The sequence below is a fragment of the Aptenodytes patagonicus genome, chromosome 4 (assembly GCF_965638725.1).
Source record: "Aptenodytes patagonicus chromosome 4, bAptPat1.pri.cur, whole genome shotgun sequence".
Lineage (NCBI taxonomy): Eukaryota > Metazoa > Chordata > Aves > Sphenisciformes > Spheniscidae > Aptenodytes > Aptenodytes patagonicus.
In genome coordinates, this window is record NC_134952.1 from 85,312,750 (window position 1) to 85,339,804 (window position 27,055).

The following is a 27,055-nucleotide window of genomic DNA, read 5'->3' on the forward strand; positions in this document are numbered from 1 at the left end:
GTCCTGCTGTTAAGTCCACGTAAAAGCAACAGTTCACATCACAACATAGAAGTTGTTGTATAGCTGGTCCAAACCGTTTGTTAGGTTGTTTGAGTCAAATTAAAAAACTAATTTCATTTTTTTTAAATATAAACATAAAAATAGTCTGTGAGACAAAATTTCACATACTAATGAGGGTAAAAACTGTTTTAAATGCCCATTCTCTGGAGCAGTTCGAGATGAGCTGAACTTGGGATTCGAGGCGTGTCTTGTATAGCCATTTTGGCGGAGTTTTCCATCTGATAGTTTGGGGGTTTTTTGCCCTATAACGCCACCTGTGAAATTAAGCTGTAGCTCTGGGCTCAGTTTTCCAACTCGTAAAAAGGTCAGAGGTATCCAAATGCGAGGTTTTGATTCCATGTCTAACATTGACCTACTTAGACACTAATTTTTAATGAAAACTTCATGTTGAATTTATCTGGGGAATGTTGGGAAACAAGTTTCCTTGTAAAGATTCCCTAGTGATGTTTCTTTTTAACAGAATTTTGTCCTTTAATGTGCAAAAATACAGTTCGCTGTACTTTCAATACCTGATACTCCAATGTCAAGCTATGTTTCCTGGTCATGACTGACCAAAATGCAGCACGGCAGCATTGCCGTTAGCTGATTAGAGACAGGCTGATGGAGAGCTAGCCTAAGGTGGCCAACATGGGAAAGCTTCGTAGGCAGGGTACGTCGGTAAGCCCAGAGTTGAGTGCCCATACTTGCTGCCTCAGACCTGAAATGCTCCTGGAAGCCCAGTGTTTGGAGTGGCTGTTGCTGTTTGCAAATTTATCTGCCGTCACCTTCAGCTTCCCAAGGCAAGGAGCCACGTTATGATCCAGGGACTGGAGTGTTAGAGCTTTGTCACTGTCACTACATGAAATATGTTATGCTCATTGCTTTTTTTTGGATTGTTGTTTGGGTTTTTTTGTTTGCGGGAGGAGGGTGGGGAATGCAAGAACCCTTCCTCTGTCTTCCATGTTCAAGACTGGTGTGCAAAGATGTCACTCCATAGCTCCATCTGACAAATAGCACAATCAGGGTTGAGACATGAGAGGACAGGGCCGTGCTTTGCAAGAGCATCTGACTAACTTGGGCAAAGCTAATTTGTTTGACATCATTTCTGTACGTAAGACGAAGTCTGTTTGTGTCCCATTGTTATGGCCAGTCCCATGATGAACTGCATTTTAGTGACTTCTGCCAGCCGTTTGACAGGGCCCGGCAGCACATTTGAATATGAGCACTGTTCCAGGAAGCTGTCTTAATAGATACTAATTCAGAATTTAAAGGTTGCGGGGCAACAGATCGGCCTCGCAGGTAGCTGTGACAGCTTTATGTAACAGGGAGGACCTGGGCACTTCAGTGCATCCCTGCTTTGCGAGCCAGGCAGCCCAGCAGCCACCCATTGGGTGGGTGAAGCAGGCTGAGATGAGTCAGTGGCAGGCAGGGACAGCAAGGGGGGACCTCGAGTTACAGGCCACGCCACGTAGCCAGAACATGCAGTATTTGGCTAATAGTTTTGTGCCTTTTCCCCTCTATTCAAGGCTAGATAGAGCATCACATGTTCGTGTGTGTTTATTGGAGGGCTGCTGTTCAGGAAGAGAAGCACAAGGAGGACCCCCAAGTGGCCTTATCTGTGTTTGTGATTTTTGGAAACTCGTAGCATCCACAGTGTTGGTTTGTTGGGCACAAGTCTTCGTAGCTCTGGCACGACAGTTGGTGGACTTTGGCAGCTTAATCTGCCTTCTGTGTCTAGCAGTGCAAGCACTGAAGCTTGGCAAGCTGGGATTTATCATCGCTGTAGACGTGGGCAGGGGAGGGAGAGGAGCTGCTGGCAAGGGTGGGAAGGCAGATGCTACAGCTGGTCTTGTGAACGGGACATTGTGTCTGCCGTGTCCAGATGAACACGACTTAGGTATGTGTTGGTCCCAATCTTGGCTGCTTTCAATGAATGCAGCCTTACTGATGTTAGCAGCGTTGGTGTTGATCTGTGAGTGCTGAGGATTTCCCTTGCAATGGATAATGCAGGTCTAGAACAGCCAGCCTGTCTTTATACTATTATTTTGCTTATGCAGCAAGGGGAATAATTGAATGCACAATTCCCGTTTGATTAGGCTATGGGGCCTAATCTTTCTGTTCAACTTGAGATCAGACCTGGGTCCACACATAGGAGCAAATCCTTTGGTGCCTGATGGCTCTAACAGAGTGGTGGTTGTGAAAACCTTCAAGTAGGATTTTCTGCTAATTTCTCTTGCTGCCTTATTCTCAGGGTGGTGGTGAGGTGTGGAACCGTGAATTTCAAGATAAGTGTGAACGAGAAGATGAAGGCAAGTTGAGCCTGGCAAAAGGCACTGTGCTTAATGAACCTGTGAAGTCAGTCACTTCCAACCTGATTCTGTAAAACAAGTCAAAAGAAACAGGACAGAGTATTTCAAAGCAAAACAAAGTTCAGGATCCAGAACTACGTTAGGGGACAGTTGACTAGTTCCACTAATGGCAGAGTAAGATCTGTAGAAAGTCACAGGAGATGCACATCTCACTGCAGCGGCTTCTGGTTTAGCTGTGTTCTGGTTTCCCGCTTAGACTTTTACAGCTGAAAAGCTTGGCATAGCCCCTACGCGAGCGGGAGCATGCGCAGCTCCACTTAACATAGCCTAAAACAACAGCGTGTAACTTTCCCTACTGGATGTGTGGACCCCTGTTAAGTGAATGCAGGTGCCAGCAGTAGAGCTGGCTTTCCTAGTTGTTTTGCAGACCCCTTTTCAGTAGTTCATGGGCTGATGGTGTAAAGGATCTGATAGAACAAAGGCACATCTGATTTTGCTCTGGTCCCCAAGCAGGCAGAAAGTTAGTCCTGTTACAGCAGTGCCTGTAGCTCTTTATGTACTCTCATAATTGGGTATCACTTGCATGACCTCCTGTGTGTGTCCAACAGCTAGGGGTTAAAGCATGGTGTTTTCTCATTTTCCAGCTAAAAATAATTTTATAGCTCTAACGGCCCATGGATGACTTCTGTGGGGTTTGCTGCCACTCTCAGAGCAGTACCCTTTCAGGCTGTCCGGGTTTACCGGAGTGAACCGGCACACTGAAATGCAGGCAGGACTCCCGAGGAGCTGAAAGACAGGAAGTTCTCTTGCCCTTTCCCCTTGCCTTGTTAATACTTCTCTTGACTTTTTTGATGGCATGTTCATGACTTCTCATGTGCAAATACATTTGAAAGTGCTCCTCCCTCAGGCACTTCTCAGCCATCTCCTGAATTCCTTCTTCCATCACTAACTACTTTTTCCATCAAGATTACAGCAGCAAAAAAAATGTTCTCTGTGGGCTAGGTGCTCCCCTGTGCATGAAAAATGTGTGCAGGAGCCAAGAAGCAGCACGTGTTTCTTCCTGATAGTTCCCAAAAAGAATGGGGAGTGATGCAGGCAAAGGACATGACCTTACACCGGCACACACGCTCTCTGAGGCCTGCACAGAACTGGCCGTGACCTCAGTGAAACAATAAGGAGTTTGGGGGTAGTCAGACCGAGTTGTGTGGCCCCTCACATTCCTCCCTGACCCTTTCCTTCTGGTCCAGCACGGTTCCTTTCAGGTTTGTCCTTCGTGGCCTACCCACAGCAGGTGTCCCCTCTTCCCACCAGAAGCAAATGCCTCGATACAGAAAGCAAAAACCTAGGTTTACTCTGTGTGGAGGCTATTCCCTTGAACGGGTCACAGGGGAGAGCTGCAAAGGAGCATTTTAACCCCGGCTCTGAGCTCTGCCAAGGGCTGAGCTTCGCCCCACTGAGAAGAAACTGCGAGAGGTCTCATGGGGTTGGGAGGAAAGATGGAGCCTGCTGTCCTTGCTTTCCTCTCCCGTTACTCAGGGCACGTTCGTGCTGGTTTGACCTCCTCAGTTCATTTGGGCAGAGGGAAGATACTCCTGTGTGGGGTGCAACTATAAACTTGTCCAGTGCGCTCTTGTAATTCAGGTGCTGTATTCAAACTGCAGCCTGGAGAGTCTTTAAAGGGGTATTTAAGATGATTCCAAGTAGTGTTAGTTTGATTGCTTTTTAAACCATTAAGTATTTGTGAAATGCCGCAATTGAATGTCTCCACTGAAGGCTTTTCAAGAGAATTAATCATAAAGTAGGGATCTGTGATTTTCCCAATTAGCTCTGGCCTGTCTCCAAGCCCTGCTGCAGGCTATAGTAAAACATAGGTTGACTTCAGTGGATGCAGACTTAGGCTACTTCCACCATCTGAGTCTGTGGGTATTTAGGCGTTTGTCTTTGGAGTGCCGTGGGATTCTTAGAAGTCCCCATTTGTTTGTGGTGTTTTCTTTAGTAGGAGGTACTGTAAGAAGAGCAAGGTAAGAGATACAAGCCAACGTGCTATTCAGTAACAGCAACTCATAAATGTAAGCGTGCTTTGAATATTACTAGAAGATTAAAAAACCCTGGGTGGAGGAGAAAACTCGGGGGCACTTGACTATATATGGACACAGTTTGGACAGAGCCTGTTGGAATCCTGGGCATTTTTCCATCAGCTTCATGAGGCTTTGGAGCAGACCGCAAGTGGCTCGTGGTTCCTGTCACACAGGAGAATCTGAGGGCATCTGTCACGTTTGGGTCGATTCTACCTCTCCTGTTCATGCAGATGAAACCGTAGCAGAATTAACGTTGTCGATTTTGAGCTGTGACTTGTGAAGTAACACCTGACAGCGGTGGAAATGAGACTTTGTGTAGTTTCATGGGATTTTTATACCAGCCGTCCATCAGTTCTTCATGTCTACCACAGGACTTCTGGAGACTGTGTGCACTATCCATAATTTAAGTGAATTAAGGTGAGAGTGCTTATCTTCTTCAATACAGATAGTTGTATCTGTATTGAAAGAAAACATGGTGCAGATATGAGCCAAATTCCCTTTGTCTTCAAAACATTTGAATAACGCCTCATAGAAAACATGCCATTATCCTTGGAAAAACTCAGTTAGAAAATAAGAAAATGAACCCAAAACCCAGCGATGTGGAGGAGAGTTGGATCCCGTGTGCCCACTGCCGTGTCCTTCCTGAGCCCCATATGAGTGGAGCGTGGGGCTCTGCCGTGGCACAGTGGCAGATCTGTATGCATAAAGATGCAGACCAGGGCCTGCGTATGAAACATCTCTTGGCAGACCATGGCCCCAAGTGTTTCGTACATGCGTTAGGCTGGTTACAGCCTTTGGTGGCTGTGGGGTGGCTCGGACCGGTCGGTGTGCAGGAGCTCTGCACTCGTGTGTGTAAAGATACTAGTAAGGGATGCAGGGTAAAGTAGCACAGAGACTTGGTGACGCTGAACAGAGGGGCACAGAGCTGTACATCCCAGACGGTGTAGAAAAGTTCTGGACTTCACATGGAAAAGCTTTCAGAGACTGTTTATGATGAGTAACTAAAAACTGCTGACTGCTACGGTAAAACCTTTTCTGTTTCCAGACAGCATGGAAGTTAGTGATACTGACAGGTTTTTCTTCATATTCTGCACAAAATCTTTAGTCCAGTCCGTTCCACACATTAAATTCCCCCAAGGTCCTATGCAGAATGCAAAAATGGTAACTTAATAGAAATAATACAAAATTACAATTCCATATGATTTAATGCAAGCGACTGCCGAAGGTTTCCACATGTCACAAGGAATTAGATGGTGCAAAAGAAGCTTGCATCTGCTTCAGGAGGCCTGTTATTTCAGAAGCTTGAGCTCACGTATGGGTCCATCTCAAACGGTAGACCTTATAAATCTCCTGTCGCTTTTGTAAAGCAACAAGCTACCTGGGTACAAGACATGAGCTAACAGTTTATTTAGCCTGTGCTAAGGGTGAGGAAGCAGCAAAGGGAAAAAAACGTGGGTTGATTCGCTGAGACCAGCATGCACAGGATCTGACATGTCCCAACTTGCAGAGTACGTAGGCCCAAGGGACAAAGTGGTGGTCACATTTGAATATAATGATGAGACAGTTTTGCCACTCTTAAATCTCTCTCCTTGGTCAGCTTTAAATTTTCATTCTCCCACAGCGTGGATCGGGGCTGTAACATCAGGAAAAGGAGTCTGGGAGGCAGCCAGTGCTACTCCACCTCACCCTCCACGGAGGAAGCAATCTGTGAGAAGGACAGGAGTCTGGATCATGGGAGATGGAGGTACGAGTGTCTGCCTCCGCGTGTGCATTCGGTAAGTTGCAGATGCTGTGCGTGCCTCGGTGCTACCATCAGAGAAATATCAAAATAACTACAGGGATGCCGTGGGGATGAAAGTATTACAGACTGTGAAGGTAGTTCGTAGGTGCTGGGGGATGGTAAATCAATACTTAGTCCTGAAGTAACGCTTTGCATCTGTAGATCGCAAACCAGTCTCACCCTCAGCATGCACTGTGGGGGAAGCAGGCAGGATTTCAGCAGCCAGCTGAAATGATACGGAGACTCCCCAGGCCCGTCACGCTGCGGAGAAAGTCAAGGCTTCTCTGTGTCTTCCTTGGCTTTTGCTGCTTGCCTCCTTCAGCCTTGCCATCCATAAACAACTGGGGGGAGTTTCGGGTGTTACTAATTTTAATAAAGTGGTTTTAGGAATGTTTTGCCTCTCTGGGGCTTTCATAACATATACTAATGGAGGCTTTTGGCAAGAGCAGTAAAGCAAATTGCTCCCACCCTCTCTTAGCATGCGGTAAGCATGCATAAGTCTATCCCAGCAGCCACGTGACTGAAAGTCTGAATACAGCACAGCACCTGGTAAGCTGGGAATGCCCTTGTGAACACGCAGGCCTCTGTGTCCGGCACAGAAGCGCCAGCCTCTGCCCTCCCATGCTCGCTTTGCTCACGATCTCTGCCAACTCGTGCAGTGCTCCGGAGCCGCTTATTTTTGAGCTGATGGGGAATGTTCTGTCATTGGGGTTGCACATCCTTGTACCGTGATTGCCTCTAAGCCTTAATTTCTTTTGCTTTTGAGGGCTTGCATCTGACTTTCAGGCACTATTGAACACAGACGTTTGTGTTTATCTGCCTACCTGGTAAGGGAAAGGTAAGCAATTTTTATGCTTTAAATGCCACTCATATCTCCCCAAGGGCATTTAGTTATCTCATTCCTTAGCTGTAGATACACTTGTAGTGGGTGTAAGTTACAGTTTCCTCCTGCTTTATCTGCAAAGCAATCTGAAGCCCAGCTGAGTTCATAGTGCAAGACGCAGTGATTTACCTTAGAACAAGTAGCGTCAGGACTTCACACCACTGCCTTTTCCTCGTTGTTTTAAGTTAAAGAAAAAGTTTATGATCCTTTCATTTACAGCGAACACCTTTTTCAGCTGTGGTTGTCTGTGTTCAGGTGGTGCTAATGATGGGTTAGAGGTGTGAAAAACAGGCCCAACATTTCCCACTTGTGGTGGCAGCAGGAATGACACCAGAGCAGTCTGTGCCCCCACATCGGTACAGCCATGGCAGCTCTTGCAGCCAGAGCAAAGGCTGCTCTCAGTATGTCAGGCACAGAGTATGTCAGGAGCGGTCTTTCCTGCCCGCCCCTTCCTTTCACCCAAGTGACTGGCATAGGAGGAGAGGAGAAGAAAATGGGGTCCTGTCTAAGAAGGTTTTGGTGATATCGGCCCCACTGAGGTTATTCTGGGAATCAGACTGAAGTGAGACATGTTGTAGGTTTTTCTTGCTTGTGACACAGCATATGACTCGGGTCCTTTTTACCGAAGTCTGGGGGAAGCGTGTGTGCAGGGCTGAGGAGATGCGGAATGGGAAGGTCATGAAACGTAGGAAAGCTTATCTGAGTCTCCCTGGAGTTTTGTGCAGGATGAACAAGACTTGCACGTCCAGTGCCTTTTTCTGATATATACTGAGGGCTATTGGGAAGAAAAATCATTGCAAGACCACCAGGTGCTAGTGTGTATTTTGTGCCAGGCAATCCTGGTTTTATGCGCTGCTGTTCTGCCCAGTTGCTGTTCAGGATTGTGATCAGACCAAGCAGCAAATGAGGGTGATGGCTGTAGGGGACTGGAACTGGGAGACGGGAGAGGATGGAAATGTGCTGGTGACAGAGGAGATGTGCCTAGGAGATGACCTATGCGGCATCCAGCTGGGAGCAAGGGGAAGAGACAGGCTGGGTTTTAGAGTGGGCCCAGCTAGTAGCCAACGGGGATTGCTACAGGCCGCACATGCCACTAGAGGAATGGGACTGCTTTGAGAATGAAGAGCCTGTAAGGCTGGGGAATACAATACAGCCACAATTCAGGGACAGAGATGTAGCTAGGGGGCTGTCACGGCCCTCTAAAGAGGCCAGGATAGTAAGCTGTGCCCTCTTTACCTTCAGAAGCATCTTCAGCGAGGACAGTAAGCTGGATTGGCTCAGACAGACAGCTTTTACTGCAGTGCGTAGCTTGACTGAGTATCTCTGTGTGGGAGATAGCATCTTGGATGGGAGGCTGTATATGTTTTCTGGTCAAGGGTACGACAAAGATAGGTATGTGGGAGCTAGGGGAAATCAGCTTGAGTCAGAGAAGCATTAAAGTCCACGGGGACAGCGTTAGGATCTGTGTAATGTGCAGACCCCAGGGGTTTGCTAAGAAATAGCTCTTAACTTCAAAGGGCACCAGGTAGCTGAGACAAGATCTCTTTTAGATGCAACATGTTTGGAGACAGCAACGATATACGTTCTTACGAGGACTCCCTCGCCTGCCCAAATAGTATTTAAGGTTGGGTCAACTATTATTTCTTGAATGCTTTACTGGCATCTGACCTTATGCTAGCACAGTTGTAGCCTGGAGTTCTTTAAGGCACTTGTTTTGGAGCTAAGGACATACTCTCAGACTGCTTTGCATCAGTGCGCTCCCAGTAGTGGGTTAGTCACATGTGGATTAGGAGTGACACAACTTGGTGCTTCTGCTTCTCCTACACCAAGGGTTCATACTGTTGTTCTTCTGTTAGCTTCCAAGCTGGAGCTTCCCTCTGCATGAAGGCAACTCCTCCATCCTCCAGAGCTAGCTACCTAGTCAGTTAAATATGTGCCAACCTGGGTAGGCGTGCATTGTTTTTAATACAGTATTTAGCTTAGAAGGAACTTTCACCTTCTCTCTAACTCTGCTGAGAGGATATGTCTTGAGGTGGACTGCTAAAACATGAGAGGTTAGAGTTATGAATTCTTTTTGAAAGGTATTTTTAGATTCACTGCAGAAAACTTGCAGGATTATGGACAGATATCTAATTATTGACCATCAAAACACTCTATTTTGCAACACTGAAGGAACTCCCAAGAAAATTTTAGATCTTTCTGTGTGCGTGTGTCTGTGTGTGTGTCACCGTCTGCATTGAGCTGGAGTGGAAGTTTATATGAAGGGGGAAAAAAAACCCCTACCTCTAGGTGAGATGTAGCAACAAGAATTGAGAGCAGTGCAATTCCCTTGCTTTCTCTACCTGAATGAAAACTACACAGTATAAGCCTATGGAAAATGATGACAACAATAATGTATGATTTCTTTGATTTATAGTTCCCCAGCAAATGCTCTAAAGATGTAGCAACTCCACAAACAATTTGTAGAAGCCATGAAGTAGAAGCATTGGTACGTACAATTAGAGGCAATTGTTGTGGTCAGTAACAGTTGTGCAATGTTACCAGTGAAGTTTTAGTAGAGAGAGACTTATTGCAGATGGGCATAATCAAACTGGTCTATTGTGAGCTTGCAAGTACAGCTGAGGGATTTCCAACAGGATATTTACAAATTGTTAATATCCTGTTTATGAAAACCGTGTAAACAATCGAAGGCCATTGCCCAAAGGCTCTGATGTTATTTAGATCTACGTAAAAGACAATTCCAACATTTGCAATGCAGTCGGCAACTCTGATAATACGTGACATGGTAATCAAAGTTGCCCCAATGTAATCAAATGCACGCAGTGGTGCACAGCGCGTTGCATAAGAATGCTCTAGGAGAGCGGGGAAAGAGACTTGCATAGAGACGTCCCTTTTAGTTTAGTTAACCTATGCGCCCTTTGAAGTGGTTGATTTGGAAAGATGGGTAATTAGCTTTGCGTACAGCATCCCTTCCTGGAAATCTCTCTCCTGCTTCACAAAGGGGAATGTTACAAGAACAAAACAGGGGGAAGGGATGAGAAGCTGGGATGGAGACAAAAGAGCGGGGCCATGTTCTGCACAGGCTTTCGCGTCTGGCATGTTTCACCTTAGGCAGGCCATCTCCTGCGCTAACTTAATGGTCTTTGTTTTGGTTGATACCAGGCTGCTTGTGTGCTTGGTTTGGGCAGGGTAGATTAATCTGGGTGTGGAGCTGGAACGCGAGTGTGTTATGTACGAAGGGGTGACCTCTGCCGTAGGCATGCTGCAAATCAGTGGCCTAAAGTGTCATTCTGAGCATCTAATGTGCAGCCTTTATTTGGACTCTTACAAAAAAGTAGTTTTCAGGGGTGCCTGTTTTCTTTGAAAGCCCTGTAGAGGGACTGTTGTTATTGAGGAGTTTAACTAGATTCAGAGACCTAACTTGTGTTTGGCAGCTTTGGCTAATTGACCCTTATCCGTAGCCCTGTTTTTTCATGTATGAAGAACAAAGACCCTGGCTGCAGGAGCATTGATCAAGAGCTGCCAGCCCTAGCTTAGTGCTGTTCTTAATTTAATAACCGACACGGATCTATTTAAACCCAGCCCTGGCCTTTGTCCTGTCCCACTTGATTTACACGCATGCACTTCAAGTGTCATAAAGGAAATCTCCTGCATCTCTCAAATAATATCAAGCTGCAGGAACGAGGACGAGGGGGTGGATGTGTAGATACCACGCGGAAGTGTTATCCATGGAAGTGTCACAGTCAGCTGACCGGCTGCTGGCACCTCTCCCCCAGGACATCCAGTGGCAGATTCCTCTCCTCGTCCCATCTCCCATGCTCACAGCAGGCGACCAGCACCCTCCCTACCCATGGGGATGGAGACGTGGGGATGAGTTCCCAGGGGGATTTGGCCTGGGGGGTAGGCCTAGACCTTTGCCTCCCCTTGGCCCTTGGGCAAACCCACAACTCCTTGCTGAGAGAGCAGAGAAGTATGCGGGGCCTGAACACATTTTGTTTTGCTTTTTAGTCAGGTTGGACGCTAGGGTGCACTCCCAGGACGGGCTGGGTAACAACCAGCTCTGACCAGAAAACTGGGGTCTGTCTCCTTTCCTGGTGGCTGATAGCAGCCAGACCTGCATATGTGGGAGGAAAACTCAACGTTGCAGGCAGATGGTTTCCACCTGTGCTGGAGCTGTGTCTGCCCTTCTCAGCCCCACAGAGGCCTACGGTCTTTCCCTGGGGTTCCCTGCTGGTACCCGGTCTGTGGCTAAGCTAGCTAATCCATTTCTTCAGTCTGTGACCTAGGAACGGTGTCTAGGGAGGCCTGGATACCTGAGGTGATGTTCAGACCATGGGAGGGTCTGAATGGATGGTCCATGGATGGGAGGAGAAGGTGACTAGAAGATGATTTCACATAGTCTTGGTCATTCCCAAACCAAACCCCAGAGGTTTCCGCATACCATGTGACTCACGGCTCTCAGGAGCTGGTAGTACTAAATTCACTGGAGATCAAAGAATATGGAGTTTTATAGCAGGTTGGGCCCACACAGGGAAAACACAGAATGGGAACATTTTGTTGAGTGTTGCGACCCCAAAGTATTCCTCATCAGCTTCTTTCCCTTCTAGCTGCATCTCAGGAGACAGCATGGTATGAACAGCCTGGCTCCAAGCTGATGCGAGCCAGAGGGACTACCGTGGCTTATTTTTGCTCGAGTTGTAGGGGAGCTTCATTGCGGACCACAGTGTCCTAGTTTGAAATACGACTGTAGTGATGAATTGGGCACCCATGTTTATAGTTTCCCTAGGGCAGGCTGTCTCATCACCTCTGCGTGACAACAGCCAGCACAATAAAGATCTGATCCTGACAGCCTTTTTTTTGGTCACTTCAGTAATAGTAATGATTAACAGTAATTATCAGAACAGTAATGGGAGTGTCCCATAATGCTAGTGGATGGGGGAATTCCACTAAGTGCATCTGCTGCCATGCTTAGCGCTAGTTACCAGGCCAAACAAATACACCGTGGACCTGTGCCTCTTTCCTAGATTTGGTTTCTGGAATGTGTGCTGGCTAAGCTGGTTTCAGGTGAATTGCTGTTTACTCCATCATCCCTAATGACACATTCCTCACGTCGAGGGTGCCCCAGCTCCCCGTGCGCATGGCTGGCATGCAGGTGACAGTCACCACTGAGTTGCAGCCAAAATGTGGAGTCTGCGGGTCGCTGAAGTTCCGGTGGCAGTGCAGGGCCTGGAGCACAGGGGGAGTCACAGCTCGGTGCTGCTGCTTCCGATTGAGCAGGCCAAGCACAGGAGCTCTGAGGCTAGGAAATAGCCTGCAAGTCGGCCTTTCCTCTGCTCTTGCCCTGCTTTTATCCCCTCACCCGCTGCAGCAATGAAAGGGGCAAAATATGCTTGCCAAAGGCATGGAAGCCACTGTAGCTGAGGCCTGCGTAACCACTCAGCTGATTGCCAAGGTTCCCAAATTGAGCAGGTGAGAGGCAGAGGGCTCTGCTGATCATGTGCGTGCATCATGTATTCTTTAGGCTTTGGCGCAGGCCTTAGAGGCTGGCCCTGCTCCAGCCCAAGGCGGGTCTTTTCTTCCCTCTGACAGCGGCGCTCGTATACAGAATGTCCTCCTCTTGTCTTCCCCATGCTAGTGCCAGCTGTCCAGATGGAAGATACAGGAGAGGGATGGAAGGCAGCTGTGGAGAGCCCATAGCCAGGACTGACTGCTGTGGTGAAAGCCCAACAGGAGCCGGTGAGTGCCTGCTGAATCACACCAATCCCCACAGTGGTGGTTCTTGCTGTCATTTCACTGTCCCGAGATGGATGTCGCTGTCAGGGCAGAGCTATCGAGCGGATGTGCCACATGGTCAGCTGGCAGGAACACGCTTTGACATAACTATTTCAGTTATATTGGCCACTGGTCGGGGGTCTAAATGCTGCGCCCATGTGTACACGTGGTGAACCATCAGAGACGGCAGTTCATATTTGCATGTGTTCTCTCTCTCAATGGTTAACTCTCATTCTTCCTGGAGGATGAAAAATACTGTTGAAGAGATGACTTTATGAACTCGAAAGAGGTGGCAATGGACAGATCAGCACACAGGACTGATGGGTAAGGGGTTGATGTTCTGCCAGTTTGCTTGCAACCTGCTACATGCTGTGGGCAAAAACACTTTTCTTCCACCTTGGTCCTTCTCATATTCTTAACAAATCACTTGGAGTGAGGAAAAACAATTACTAGGTATATGGGCAGTGATACGGGAGGGACTTGGTTTGATAACACCCTTTACACGGGTACAAATAAAATGCTCGCACAGGTTTATTTAGCAGCAAGTAAAGGCAGAAGCCATGAAAAGATTCCACAAATGAAAAAAGCTACAAACCCCTCGGAGGCTAGGAAATCACTTAGCATGGAGCACTGAGCTGTAATTAGGAAAGGGAAAACACCAGCTGAGCATTATGAAGCTTTTCCTGCCAGTGAGATGTGTTGAGCCATTCAGGAGTTGCCCAGGGGAGAGTAATGGAAATGTCATACAAGCCAGAAGAATGAAGCTTTAAGAACTGCCCTGTAGGGAGCAATCCAGCATGAACTGGCAGATCTGTCTGCCTTTTCATCTCCATCTTCTGAGACACGTTGAGATGGATGTGGATTATCTGTTTGGGTTTTTTTTTCTTTCTTTTTTCAATTGCTAGTTAATGCTGACCCAAGAAGTTGGCTAAGAAATCAGTGAATTTGGGGGATTGTTTTTTTAAAACAGCAAAACATCTGTGTTGTCCAGTAGCTTTGACCTCACCCTGTATTTACAGGAAGAGGCATCAGCCACTTTCAGCCTTGGGGGCAGCGTTTTGAGCTCTCATAGTTTATAGGAAAGCCTGGTTGTTTAAGAACATTTGACCTAATTCATACCTCACATATATGGCAGATTTGAAACTGACCTTTATATGGAGTAAGTTTGGCTCAAGGTTTTTCCTTACTCCATTTCCTCCAGACTATCTCATCTACACATCCCAGTTAAATATATTCCCTTCTTAGGGCATTTGTTGTTCACATGTGAGCCCCATGCTTTTTACCACTTAGAATTTTCATACTTAATATTAATTTTCTGTAGTTGAAATGAAAATGCTGTCGAGTGAGCTGCACTCCAATTAGCCATCTGATCTTTTGAGAGTATTTCTTGAGGATCTCTGATGCTGTGCAAAGAAAGCTTGCTGTATATAAAAATTTCTTACACACATACTGATGTATGCATTCGTGCTGTTTTCAGAAATGCTGGCTGATTTTCCCAAGAGTTTACGAAAATGCTGCTTTTTGTTACTTTGTGTCTGTGTGTGTCTGTGTGTGTGTAACGGTGCCAAGGGCTTCAGTGCAAGACTAGGAATGATTTTCTTCCAGTTTCAAAAATGTTTTCTAACAAAAAAATGTTGATTTTGCAAATAGGTCTTATTCTCGACAGACAAAAACAATGCAGATCCATCCCCACAACGGCAATGCGTGAAACTGGATGCAAGTCCTACAGAAAGGAGCTCAAGTAAGTAGTATAGTCACTTGTCTTGTATGGTTTAAGTTATATAAAAACACATACATACAGTGGCAGTTCATTGCTATGAACACGTGTATTCTTGTACAGCAAATCACCATGAGGAAAAGTATTTCCAAGCTTAGAAAAGTGTACATTTAAGCTGTATTTTTTCTTCTCAGAAGTTGAAAAGGGTATCTTGTTCATAGAAAATCCTCTGTGTCATCAGTGATAGTGAAACTAATAGACAAAGCTCAGTCCATACCCTTGAAATAATCACTGCTATGAATCTGTTGCTCTGTTAGAAAAGAAGACATTGAAAGGCGATTAAGCACAACATGGACTTGAGTTGAGCCTATATACTTAGTAAATAGAGGCTTTCTTTAAAGGTTGTTATTAAGCCATCGCAAGGTAATAAAAGCAAGTAAGTCTTTTGCACAAGTTCTTAAGGTATTTCCTCGTATACTTGTTACACTTTGCAAAGAAGAAAATCCTGAAATGTCAAAGTGTTCTGGGGGCTATTCAGTGGTCTGATGCCAAGTGGCATAAACCCATCGTTGACTTGACTTGGGCGTGGCAGCTCACCCCAGCTGAAATTGAGGCCACTAGCTGAAATGCACCCGTGATGCTCTGTTGCCCAATCAGTGCTACCTCTCGGCATTGTACAGACATGTCACTCCGTACTCGGATCTGTGGGATGCAATGCATCTACCTTACAATGAACCTGTCAGTGCAGGAAGGCACTACACAATGTGAATAGCCTCTTGGAAAATTGGCTCTGAAGGTGTGTATCAACCTTACTCAAAGAGGCAGCCTCCACGTGGAGGGGAGGATGGTGAAAGCCGCAAGCGGGGATGCCAGATGCAGAATCACATGCCATGAGACAAAGAACATTACAGAAAGATGAAACTAAGATGTGTGTATGAGACTTGTTTTCCATGTATTCAAATCTGAAAGAGGAAATTCCAATGAATTGCTCCAGTTGTGTCAGCGTTACTTGGTATCTGGATACCGGTACAAGACTATAATTAAATGCTGTCTTTCAGAGGATAAATCATGCGGGAATTTAAGGGTGAAATTAATTATAAAGTGGAAGTTCTACAGTGATGCTGCTTTTTAAGGCATCTATGCCCACACACAGAAATGCTTTACTAATCATTGCAATTCCTTCCTTTAGTCATTATGATCCCTGAAAGAGCAGACAATAAAATCCTTAATAAGGGGGATCAGCCCAAATTAAAGAAGCAACAAGAATAGTCATGTGGCATCAAAAAAAGCTTCCAACTGCTAATCTTAAAGCAGTATACTGATTGTATGGGGGGGGAAGCCGTGACCCTAATGCTAGAGGTGGAAAAAAAGGGACTCGGAAAAAGATTCTGGCTATAACATGTCCCACTTACTTGTGGAGGACCAACTTCTGAAAGCTACTTTGACAGTGATCTTTATTACATTTATCTTGCCAACTCTCATATCAGTTGGATAATTAATAAATGGTGCTGACATACAATTCTATAGTAACACATTGCCTTTTTTCATTTCGGCATCTCCACACTTCTGTAGACATAAGAAAATGCTCCCAAAATAAGGAGGAGTATGATTTATAAGTACCAGATCTATTCCAGCTCCCTGAATTAAGGTGTTTATTACTTAGAATTTCAATTTGAACATGGAGGTGTAGTATATCATATTTTGCAGTATCTTCTACAATTAACTCTTGTATCAATAGCCGCTAATAAAATGGAGAAACTATGGATACTTGAGTCATCAGCTATTAAACTGCACCTCACTATCAATACTCAAATTCCTTACACTGAGACAGGCTTATCAGTTCTGCAATAAATTGGGTATCACCTTGCCTTTTTTGACGATGGAAAGCGGTAAGGCAGAGGAAGAAGTTTTTTGCTTTAAAAGGAAAAGAAATAACCACCATTGCTGAGCAGTTTGTTTAGATAAAACACGCTTTATATTTCAGACAAATGCGTACAGTAGGGATTTGGGGGTGGGGTATCCCTCAGCTATCTGGTGATGGAAGGTAAGCGCCGAATGAGGCCTTGTCTAACATAGCGACAGAGTGCGTGGGCTTCAACAAGATGCTTGAAAAGAATTTTTTGAAAAAGTAGCCGTAACTAGTCGACTGCTGTCTAAGTAACTGAAAGATCTGTTGTTACCAGGAACTGCCCGTGCTACTGGGCTGCAAGGAGGCCAAGGGCTGGAGGGGCAATGCGGCATAAGCACCCACTGACCGTGAGACCGTCGCAGCCGGTCCAGGTGCTAGGTAAGGTGCTGGCATTCCTGTGACCTGTGCTGTAACTGAATAGACCATTTCTGCCCCTAGCGCCAAGGCTCCCTGGCAGCAGCACCTGTGTGCCGAGGGTCACTTCAGAAATGCCAGGAGATGGGAGATTAGGGAAGGCAGCAGGTTTCTGGCTGCCTGCCCTGAGGTGTTTTCCAAACCTTGGTTTACACGCAGGCAGCGTTTGTGGCAGTGCAATGGCCCAGTGCTCATGCGTGTACAGGCAGAGCCCACCCAGGCAGCGGTCGGTTCTGGGCCCACGCTGCACCAGCTAAGTCTCACACCATTACACCTCGCACCAATGAATTGAGGGCAAGCAGAAGGCAGCGGTGCCGAGGCTGTGCAGTCAACCACGGGCATCAGTGCTGTGGCCAGATTGCTCAGAGGGGGCAGGTAATTTTGCGACCCCACATACTATTTGCAGTAATGCTTGCTAAAATAAGGAAAATCAAATGTACCCGCACAGCAGCCAACGGCTGGAGGGGTCAGGCAGGAGTGTGTCCGGCCGGGCCTGGCCTGCCCTCCCCTCCCCTCCCCTCCCCTCCCCTCCCTTCCCCGCCGAAGCGCTGGGGCAGGGGGCCGGGGTTCACCCTCCTGCCTGCCGTCGGGTCATCGCCCCCGGGCACAAGGGGACGGGAGAGCGCCCGCCCCTGCCCGCCGCGGGCGGCGCGGCACAGCCCACCCGGGGGTGGCGGGGCAGGAAGCGAGGAGGCCGGGGCCGGGCACCTGCCCCGAGCCGAGCCGCAGTTTCATCACCGGCGAGCGGCGCCCCGCCTCTCCCGCCGGCGCATAAAGGGCCGGGGCGGCGCGGCCGGCACCCACACCGCTCCCGCAGCGCCGCTCCGCCGCAGCCGGCTGCCTCCTCTTTCTCTCTTTCTTCCTCTGCCTCTTCTCCCCGGGGACGCCAGGGCGATGGACGCCGGCTGTCTGCGGGCCCGCAGCCTGCTGCTCTTCCTCGGTGAGTGCCGCCGCCGTGTCTCCCGGGGGGCCGTGGCAAGCCGCTGCGCGCCGCTCCGATGGGCGGGCGGCTCCTCTGCCCCCCCGGGGCCGGGAGGGGATCGGGCGCTGAGTCGCGGGGCTGGGGCCTTCTCTCACTGCTGGAGAATCTCTGGCAAAACGTAAAGCTTAGCTTGCCTTCAGGTGAAGCCGATGTGTTTCTTCTCCGAGATGATGTCACAGGCAGGGATGGGTGTATCTGAGTGGCTGTATGAGTTGAGGAATGGAGCACAGAGGTCTTACTCTGTGGCGTGCTGTTACGGGATGTTTCGTTGCTCGTGCGATGCCCAGGTGTGCCCTGTGACTGAGTGAAGGTGAATGTTCATTCCCCTTGTCCCCAGCTCTGCTCGCAGCACAGTCTGCGCAAGGCATAGAATCGTAGAATCACAGAATCATTTAGGTTGAAAAGGACCTTAAGATCATCGAGTCCAACTGTAAACCGAATGCTGCCAAGTCCACCGCTAAACCATGTCCCTTAGAAAAAGCAATGCAATCTGTTGTCTTTCACCTTGTCCTGTCTTGTTTGTGGTCTGGTCCTGCAGCCTTCACCTGGGCCATGCTCTGTGTGAGCTCAGTAGGTGAATCCCCACGGCAGCAGAGACTTCCTTATGGTAACAAAACAGGTTGTGGCCTCCCTCTGCTTGACACTTCTCCACCTCCTCACTGGCAGCATGTTACTCTATTGCATGACATAAGCTCCCTGAAAGTCCAAAGTGAACACGTGTATCCTTAGAGCATCGAGAGTCCTGGAGCCTGGGTGCACTGTGAAGCAACAACTGATCCTTGCCACACACCTCCGCTGGGCGCTGGCAGTGACAGGCAGTGACTGCCAAGAGCTGACCCTGTGAGGTGACTCGAACTGTGTGGGCAGCAGACATTTGAGGCAGGACCGAGACCTGGCCCACTCGCACGCTGCTTTAATGACAAAGCATATTCTCACGCTGATGGCGTTGGGCTCAGGGTCGCAGTCGATGGGGAAGCTCAGTTCCCAAGACTTTTCTTTTGGGGCAGATGTTGCCTCATCTGCTAAGCGCACTGCAGCATGAGTTTCTGTCTTTCATCTTGGCCAGGTGTTTTCATAATAGCTTATGGATCAGCTGCTGCACAGCATCTTACTTGCCAGGACAGCGGGCTAAACATCTTGTAGTCTGTGACTCAGCCATGTTTTGCACAAAACTGGCACTGGAAGGAACTGGTATGTCTTCATGGATTTGTATATGGATTTATTTATTTCCGGGGCAGGCACAAAATCTAATAGTAAGGGATAGATTAGTCATAGCTAGTTGGCATCATAACACGTGGTACGAGCACTTTACTGCCTTTCCCTCCCAGGTCAGTAGTGTAAGCAGAACTCAGTGCCACTGGCAGAAGCTGGGAAGACTGTCTGTAGCTGGCGTTTTGCCAGACTTTAAGAGGTTCCCTGCTGAATGGCTGAAGCCTAACTTTAGTGACAGTCATTGTCAGCTTTATATCCTGGCTGTCGTGGGCTTGGCGACTGCGCAGTAGAAAGGCAATGGTGGGAGAGAGCCGTCGCTCACCCCTGAGGAGCCACGGCGCTGTGCCAGCCACACGGTGATGTGGCGGTGATGGAGCCAAGCCCAGGCCCTGCCTTTTCCATGAGTTACTGCAGGAGCCTTGGCACCGGTCTCCTTGCAGTCACTGTAATGCCCACTCAGTAGGGAAGGCAGGCCTCGGATCTCCAGACTCACTGGACGGTTTCAGGAGCTGCTGACCTTATGTTTTCCTGCGTCACATTTGTCTGGCCATCAGCAAGTGGGCTGAACGTAAAGGTCATTGAGTCTGGAGATGTGGAAAACGTCGGTAGCTCACGTGTCTGGCTGGAAGCGGTAATGGATTTCTGCTTCTGCTGTGGAGTAGGGACCTCTGCCCCCACGCATGTAGTGGAAAGGAGAGCGGCCCAGGCACGGGGGTAGCATGTGAATAAGATCACTGGTGTATAGGTCTCCACAGCGGTGGAAGCAGTAGCGAGATGGGTGGGTGCACATAATATGTAATTATCTGCATTATCTCTGCTTAAGGCTAAGTCCTGGCACAATGTTGAAGATGATCGTGTGGGCCTGTAGCAATTTTGGAGCGATAGTCTTCCCACACAGGCTGGTGTTTCCAGGGCTGCCTTAGAGCTGCTCTGGCCTGGCCCTGGGCATCCATGACTTTGAACCGGCAGTTCTGAAGTCATGGGTACAAAACGTGAGATGGGGAAACCTGGACACTACTTCCCAGAAATATGTATAGACGCTTCTGTCTAGTTGCCCTAAGGGTAACTTATTTAAGTCTCTCTCTCTCAGTACCATCACGTTGGGTGCCTCCATTTAGACAATAGGCCATACATACATAGACCGCAAGGGGGTGGGGGGTGGAAAGGGCTGATAGCATCTCCTTTCACATCAGTGAGAAGAGCAACCTGTACATCTTGTGTATCTCATCTCATGAAGAGGAGCATTGGGCACCTGCCTTGATGGGCGTGGTCAGGCAAGCAGGCACCAGGTACATCTTACCCAAAACGTCAAGAAGAAGCCAGATGATGTATCCCGAGTGCAAGGGTGGGGAGATGTGCTCTTTCTGAGGTGGTTAAAATTATCGTAAATGACCGCTTCCCTTTTCCCAGGAAAAAATGCTCAGCCTACGTGGATAACCTGAACTTTAGAGATGCTGTGGTTGATGTGAGCAAGGGCTTTAGTTGCACATCCAACTATTGAATAAAAGTAAGCTGTTTGCAAGGCTTTTCTGGCTAACTCTACGTTTCTGTGATCCTCATCTAAAATACAACCACCCACCTAGCCTTTATTGGCAGAGGTGCTTGCTTTGTCTGAGATGGCCTGCAAACGTCCTTGGCTAGGTAGGGAGGTTAGCAGCAGAGAGATACAGAAGGCGATGCACTAGAGTTAAATGGTGGTAGTAGCGATGCACGCAAAGCCAATAGGACAGACTGGTTGACTTCCATGTTTCCTGCTTAGTCTACACAAAGAAGGCCTTAGACAGTCAGACATGGTCTGGGTGTCCAAAATCAGGTGACGGGGATCCACCTTGATCTGTCTCTACAGTTAAAATGGACTGAGATCCTCCAGGTGCACGTCACCTGGACACCTCTGGGCTTGGCATTGCTTTGAAAATGCCACTCACGTGAAAAGTGTAGGTGCTACCACTGTGGCAGAGAGACCAGAGAGATGCCAAATGTGAAGTAGCATCATGGGGTCTTCTTCAGATGAACTAGTACAAGACTAGTGATCTCGGTGACAGGCAAAGCCAACTCAAATGATGATTGACCTCTCAGAAGCCTGACAATTCCCCTTTAAAATGGGTGTAAGTCTCGCAAAGAGACTAGTTCTCGGTTAGATGTATCCTGTATGTGCATCCTTCATCCTTTAACTGGAAACTATAGCTGGCTTTCAGTGGGTGAACTGATAATTAGCCCTTGCATGTCATCTCTGATGAAGGCTGCAGGAAGCAAAGGCAGCCAGTCTCTGTCTCTCCTTTTCCTTTCATCCTTTGTGCAAGGACGAGTAAACAGCAGCGTTATTCCTGTTCCAGTAATAGCCACTGCTGTCGGTGTTAACCTTACAGGAATACCTGCAGTACCAGACGGTATTGCGCATGCATGCTAGTGGTGTAGCAGTAAGTGTAGCACTCGCATTCCTGTGAGGCACACGTGAATATCCACCGCCTCATTACTGTTACCTTGTAGCCTGTAGAGTATTTGCTTAGTGAACAGCGAAGGAATAAAAATATAACTACCTCTCCCAGGTCCTGTGTTTGGTGTACATCATCTGATAATTATTCTGGGAAAGGCTCTCCTTTGCCATTGTGGTGTGTGGATCCCTTATCCTCCTGCAGGATCCCCCTCCCATTGATGTCAGAGGATAAATATGGTCATGGGGGAAAGGGCAAAATATAACAGTGCAGAGCAGGAAGAACTTTGCCCGAACGCAGGAAATACTGCTGGTTGTCAGCAAATATCCACGCCTGCACCCGAGCCGTTCCGGCCTGTGTGCCTGCAGTCAGGTGGAGGAGGCTATCGGGTCAAGCCTTTGTTGGGTGTTGGAGGAGGAGGTTATTTTTAATTTGTCGCTCCCAGGTGTCTGAGTTTTGGCCTTTCCTTTAGCTGGAAAGCAGTGCAAAGAGAAAAGCTGACCTGTCTCTTTCATGTACGGTTTGACTTTCTCAAATGCAAAAGCCGGGTTCTGGTAACTCTCCAACTGGGAACTTTAGATTAAAAAGCAACTGCTGAGATCATGCTCAGATCAAGGAAGTATGCAAGCTGCAACAGAAATATGTAGGCTAAAGGAGATCGTCAGCTGGCTTCATCCATCTACTTAACTAATATGATAGAAGTGGATATCTCCAGTACCTCTAGCATATTTTGCCTTATGTTCATTACTGTCATGTGGCCCCCAGCCCAAATCTTGCCATAGCACGTCACACAAAGATGATAGCACCAGTACGTGGGGAGCAGGAGGGAGCCTCAGGTCACTAACTCTCGCTAGTCGCAGGATTTCAGCATCCCTTCTTGCAATGACATGGTGTACGCTTAGCGGGACAGAGCTGTCCTGTGCCACATCTGCTTCCTGCTGAGGGAGCAGCTTAGTCCATGGAGCACTCCTGAAATGTCCCTGTAGTTCCTGGGAAGAAGGACTGACTCAGTAAATCTTCTTTTCTGAGCATCATCTGGGACACCGGCTCCCTGGCTGAAGCTCAAAGCCCACTGTCCTAGCAGTAACTGAGCTGCCACTGTCTGTCAGCTGGTGGCCTCATCCTTCAAACACTTTAACTTTCTATCGTGACGACTCAAATTGGCCTCATAGAAGTGTTAAACTGCTTCTCCTGATGAAATCTATAGTGAGCACAGTGCTGTTTAAAAAAAAAAAAAAAAAAAAAAAAAAAAAAATCCCACCCTGAAAGTAAACTTGCTGATCCTGCCCCGTTGGAGTGAAAGCCAGGTCCTGCTGAGTCATGGTAGCAGGCGCAGATCTGTTACCGTGGCTCTCACTTTGGTGGACCTAGTCTTTGTCCTTTCTTCTAAAGCTTGGTGGAAACCTGGCTTATTAGCTTTGCAAGGAATGCGATGGAGAGGGAGGTAAGGAGAAGGAACAGTGTTTTTAAAGAAACACAAATAAACGTACAAAAAACCCCTGTCCCTCTAAGATTAATATCCCTGCTGTTCTTGTATCTAGCTGGAATAAAGCTTAAAGGAAGCCTGCTAATCACCCAGAAAGAGGTGAGCTGCAGGAAATCCATAAATCACTACTAGATTTAACTCTGAGATGTAATGAAACTTTCTAATAACTGGAGTTGAATTAGAGTGATCAAGAAATTATGAAGGCACGCTCCCTCCATTAGACATGCACGACCTGACAAGTTAATAGAGGCAAACAGCCCAAAGACACAAATTACAGACCTCTCTGGAATGGGGCTTGCTGACTAAGCAGTTCATGAGCAGGTTAGTTTGTGACCACGGGAGGAGGAGTGTTAGCCAAATGGATTTCATGGCCAGCTGGGCAAACATTGACTGTTCTTCATGGGCTAGCCATGAAGCTACAAGTACTTGTGTTGGCCTTCAAATCCTGTTCATTTAACTAGTAGAATACCTGAAGGCTGTGTCTGTGCAGCGCACTACCGCCCGAAAGATGTCAAAATGCTTTATAAGCTGAGTCTCTGAGAGAAGGGAAGGAGGGCCTTTGCTCCCCAAGAAAATGCAGCCACTGCTCCGGTAGCCAAAATCCTCAGGCTGCGTGGTGAAATCTCCTATTATGTCTGGTACCCACATCAAACCTGCTGAGCTGCAGTTTTCTTTAGCGTGGATGGTGAAGGAAGAACAGAAATGTACCTGTTTTCTTCTGGGGTTCTGCTGAAATAAGTAACACTGGCCCAGGATCCGTAAAGTGGTCAGTACCCTCTCCAATCCAGTGACCAGATGAACAGGGTTTGCTATCTCATGTTAGCTGTCTTTGCAAGTGGGCTTTTACCTGAAAAACTCCAACACAAGAGTGGGTATTAGTGCAGGAACTGTCCAGCCTTTCAGGCTGGTTACAGCAAGTAGATGGCTGAGGAAGCTCTTTGCTGCTCAAGAGCAGCTTTTCTGTTAAGCCTACCTCGAGCAGTATGTGGTCTCTGAGGCCAGTGGTGGGGTACTGAGCCTGGCTCGGCACTGAGCCTGGCTCGGCACTGACCTGGTGTGCTGAGTCACCAGCTGCGCTGACTTGCTGAGTCCTAGGAAATTCTCTCCCCATGGACCGTTGTGACTCAAGGACATCTTGATTTTGATCACCAAAAGAACTCCTCCTGCGATGGATGCTGGATTGTCATGCCTAGTTGTGGAACCCTGGCTGTGTCCCTTGCACAGGTGCCATGCCAGACTAGTCAGAAACCTAACATAATCAGAATTGGCCTCATTTCTGCCTCTCCTGTGTAATCTCTCCAAGCCTGTTCCTGCCCAGTTTCACTCAGAGTGTGGGTGAGAGGTGGTCACAGACACCGAGTTTCTGTTTGATCTCTGTTCTACGTAAAAAGTTTGTATTTCAGAGATGTTTCTTTGGGCAGCCTTATATAATATAGCCAGCAGATCTCTCAGACCTGTATTTTGTCAGCTTACAACACTGGGTTTTTCCTACTAAGATAAAAAGCTTCTGTTCTTCTTGTATTAACTTAATGAGTACACCAGCTAAAATACTTAACTATACTTGAAAAGCATCTAGTTTTGACTCTTCTTTTTATTCTCTTTTATAGGTTACCTATTGCAAGCAGTCCTGGGCACAACAGTGATCCCATTATGTGAGCCTGGTGAAATGGAGAACTGCACAACAGCACTAAGTAAGTGTACTGCATAGCTCTCTTCGTAAATAACAAGTCTTTGGTTCCCATCTTCCTTGGGTTGGCGGCCTCACTGAGGTGCCCTTGGAAATGATTTTTCTGTTGAGCAACATTGCCAACATCCTGCAAAGTGATCAGTGTTGTTGAACCACTTTTTAGCCTTCATTTTCTGTAATATTGCTTCTTCAGCGGAAGAGCTCTGTCTGAGGTGAGAACTCTGCTGTAAAAGCAGAAATAGCTCATGTGGAACTCCCAAAGGAAAAGTCAATATCACTCTGGCCTGGGAAAATCCTTTCCCTGTTCAGAAGGCTCGCCTGCTTTAATGCCTACTGCATTGGCAGTCTCTTGGTAGCGAGACTATTAGTTGTATTTGTAAAGCTGGTACATTGTTTGGGAAATACAAAGGGAAAATAAGGCTGATGAGATACTAACAAAATCTCCTTGCAGTCCAGACAGAGAACAGTCCACGTGTGGCTCAAGTTGGGATAACTAGATGTAAGCCCGAAATGAAGGACTACTGCTTCCACGGACAGTGCGTGTACATAGTGGACTTGGATGAGCACTATTGCAGGTATGGACACGGCGCAGTGCGTCCTGCAGACCTCCCTGAGGTGGGCTTTGAGGTGAACCGTACGTGGCCTTTGGTCTCGCCGCTGTTGACACTTAGCTGGAACACCAATCCAGCCAAGTGTTTAAATGCTCACAAGAACTTGAAGAGGAGCAGTATATCTATAATACACCTCAGCTGCATTTAAGCAAGTGTTAAGCACATGTGCTGGCTCCAATGAAACCTGGGTGGGGGTCTTAGACACCTGAAATTAGTCACCAACCCAACTTAAACTTGGGACACTCATTCTGATGTGCTTCCCTGTTCATCTGTATTTACGATAGTGTGAGATCCAGACCTCGGGCAAAGCAGCAACGTCTCTCCTTTGATTCAGCCTACAAAATAAAGACCCTCTAGGCATTTCTAAGGGTATTCCTCATTTACTTGAAGAATTTGCAACCATTTCTAGGACCATATGGGCTTGAGTTACATCAGTTCAAATTGCTTGTCCCTGAGGAAACAGCAGGCCAGCGGTATAGCATGCTTTGTGGACTGCCGAAGCGTAACCCCATGGCGATGTCTATAATTCTGCATCTCTCATCCTCAGGTGTGACGTAGGCTTCTCTGGTGTCCGATGTGTGCATTCAGAACTTGTCAGACAACCCCTCAGTAAGGAGTATGTGGCACTGACAGTTATCGTAGTTCTGCTTTTCCTCACCGCCATCTCTATTGCAAGCTACTACATCTGCAGAAGGTAAGAAAGATTTTCTTCATGGCTCAGGAAGGCGAGTCAGCTGTATGAGTAGTAAGATGTCCGCTGAGTACCTCCAGACAGACTGGAATACCTACACTTCCTTGACTGCACAGAGATAGTTTGATATTCAGACCTGCTAGCCTGCAGTAATAACTAATTGTAAGCAGCTGTCAGAGAGCCAAGAAGGTGGAACAGTCCCCAGCGGGAGAGCTCAGCTTCACAGATGTGATAGCTAGATGGTAACCACTGTAATTCCTCTTCCCTACCTGAAGACTCGATGCTGCGTCATCTCAAACAGAAGGTGGCCTAGTTGGGTACTTAGGGTAGTACCCAACTACCTAGTTAGGGTACTTAGCCCTATTGCAGGGAAGGATCCAGCAGGAATTCTCAACGGCAAACCTAGTAACAGCAGCAAGACTTTAATGCAAATGTGAAGTCTTCAGTGAAGAGTTGAGAAATGAGTCTCTGCATGCAAGTTATCTCAGAACTGGAAATGAGCACAGACAGAGCCTAGCTGCTAGAGGTTTAAAACAAACGTGAGGAGGTCATACAGCATTTTTTTTCTTCTTTTACACCCTCCCCTTCACTCCCCAAAAAAGCCATTTGGATCTGGCTTTCGAAAACTCACACTTGTCTTCTCTACTTCCAGGTACCGAAGCAAGAAGAGACAAACGCACACCAGCGAATACAAGGAAGTTGGTGCCCCGTAGAAGAAACGGTGGCTTCCTACAGTGTTCTGTTCATCTGGATGGACTCAGTGGCTTCCCATCTATTTAAATGTTATTTTTATTAACAATATTTACAATATTTATATCCTTTTAAAAATTTCAATTGTTTGGTGATCCAATCAGTATAGGTCAAGCATGTTATTTTCAGTGTTTTATTTTTTTATTAAATAATATTTCCTAATGAGAACCCCACCTAAGTGGTTCTGTGGGATAGAGATATATTTTTATAAAAAGTCATGTTCTTACTCTGAAGAGTAATTTTATATTTATTCTTGTGAATATGCTCAAAACAATTCTACTCCTTGAAATAAAAGTTCTAGAC

General features: G+C 47.3%; 1 protein-coding gene across 3 annotated transcripts; it reads left to right on the forward strand.

Moving 5' to 3' along the window:
- Positions 1-5,992: 5,992 nt before the first annotated feature.
- Positions 5,993-27,055, forward strand: EREG (epiregulin). 3 transcript variants are annotated; one of them, XM_076337481.1, is made up of 12 exons: positions 5,993-6,201; positions 6,973-7,044; positions 9,506-9,577; positions 12,725-12,825; positions 13,106-13,185; positions 14,512-14,602; positions 16,762-16,865; positions 17,792-17,841; positions 24,621-24,704; positions 25,152-25,275; positions 25,859-26,005; positions 26,655-27,055. In XM_076337481.1, the coding sequence occupies exons 8-12, from the start codon at positions 17,796-17,798 to the stop codon at positions 26,713-26,715; spliced, it is 462 nt and encodes a 153-aa protein (XP_076193596.1). In that variant the 5' UTR covers positions 5,993-6,201; positions 6,973-7,044; positions 9,506-9,577; positions 12,725-12,825; positions 13,106-13,185; positions 14,512-14,602; positions 16,762-16,865; positions 17,792-17,795; the 3' UTR covers positions 26,716-27,055. The 3 variants fall into 3 exon arrangements, with proteins under 3 accessions (XP_076193596.1, XP_076193595.1, XP_076193597.1); XM_076337480.1 differs by lacking the exon at positions 9,506-9,577; XM_076337482.1 differs by lacking the exon at positions 9,506-9,577 and having other exon boundaries at positions 5,993-6,170.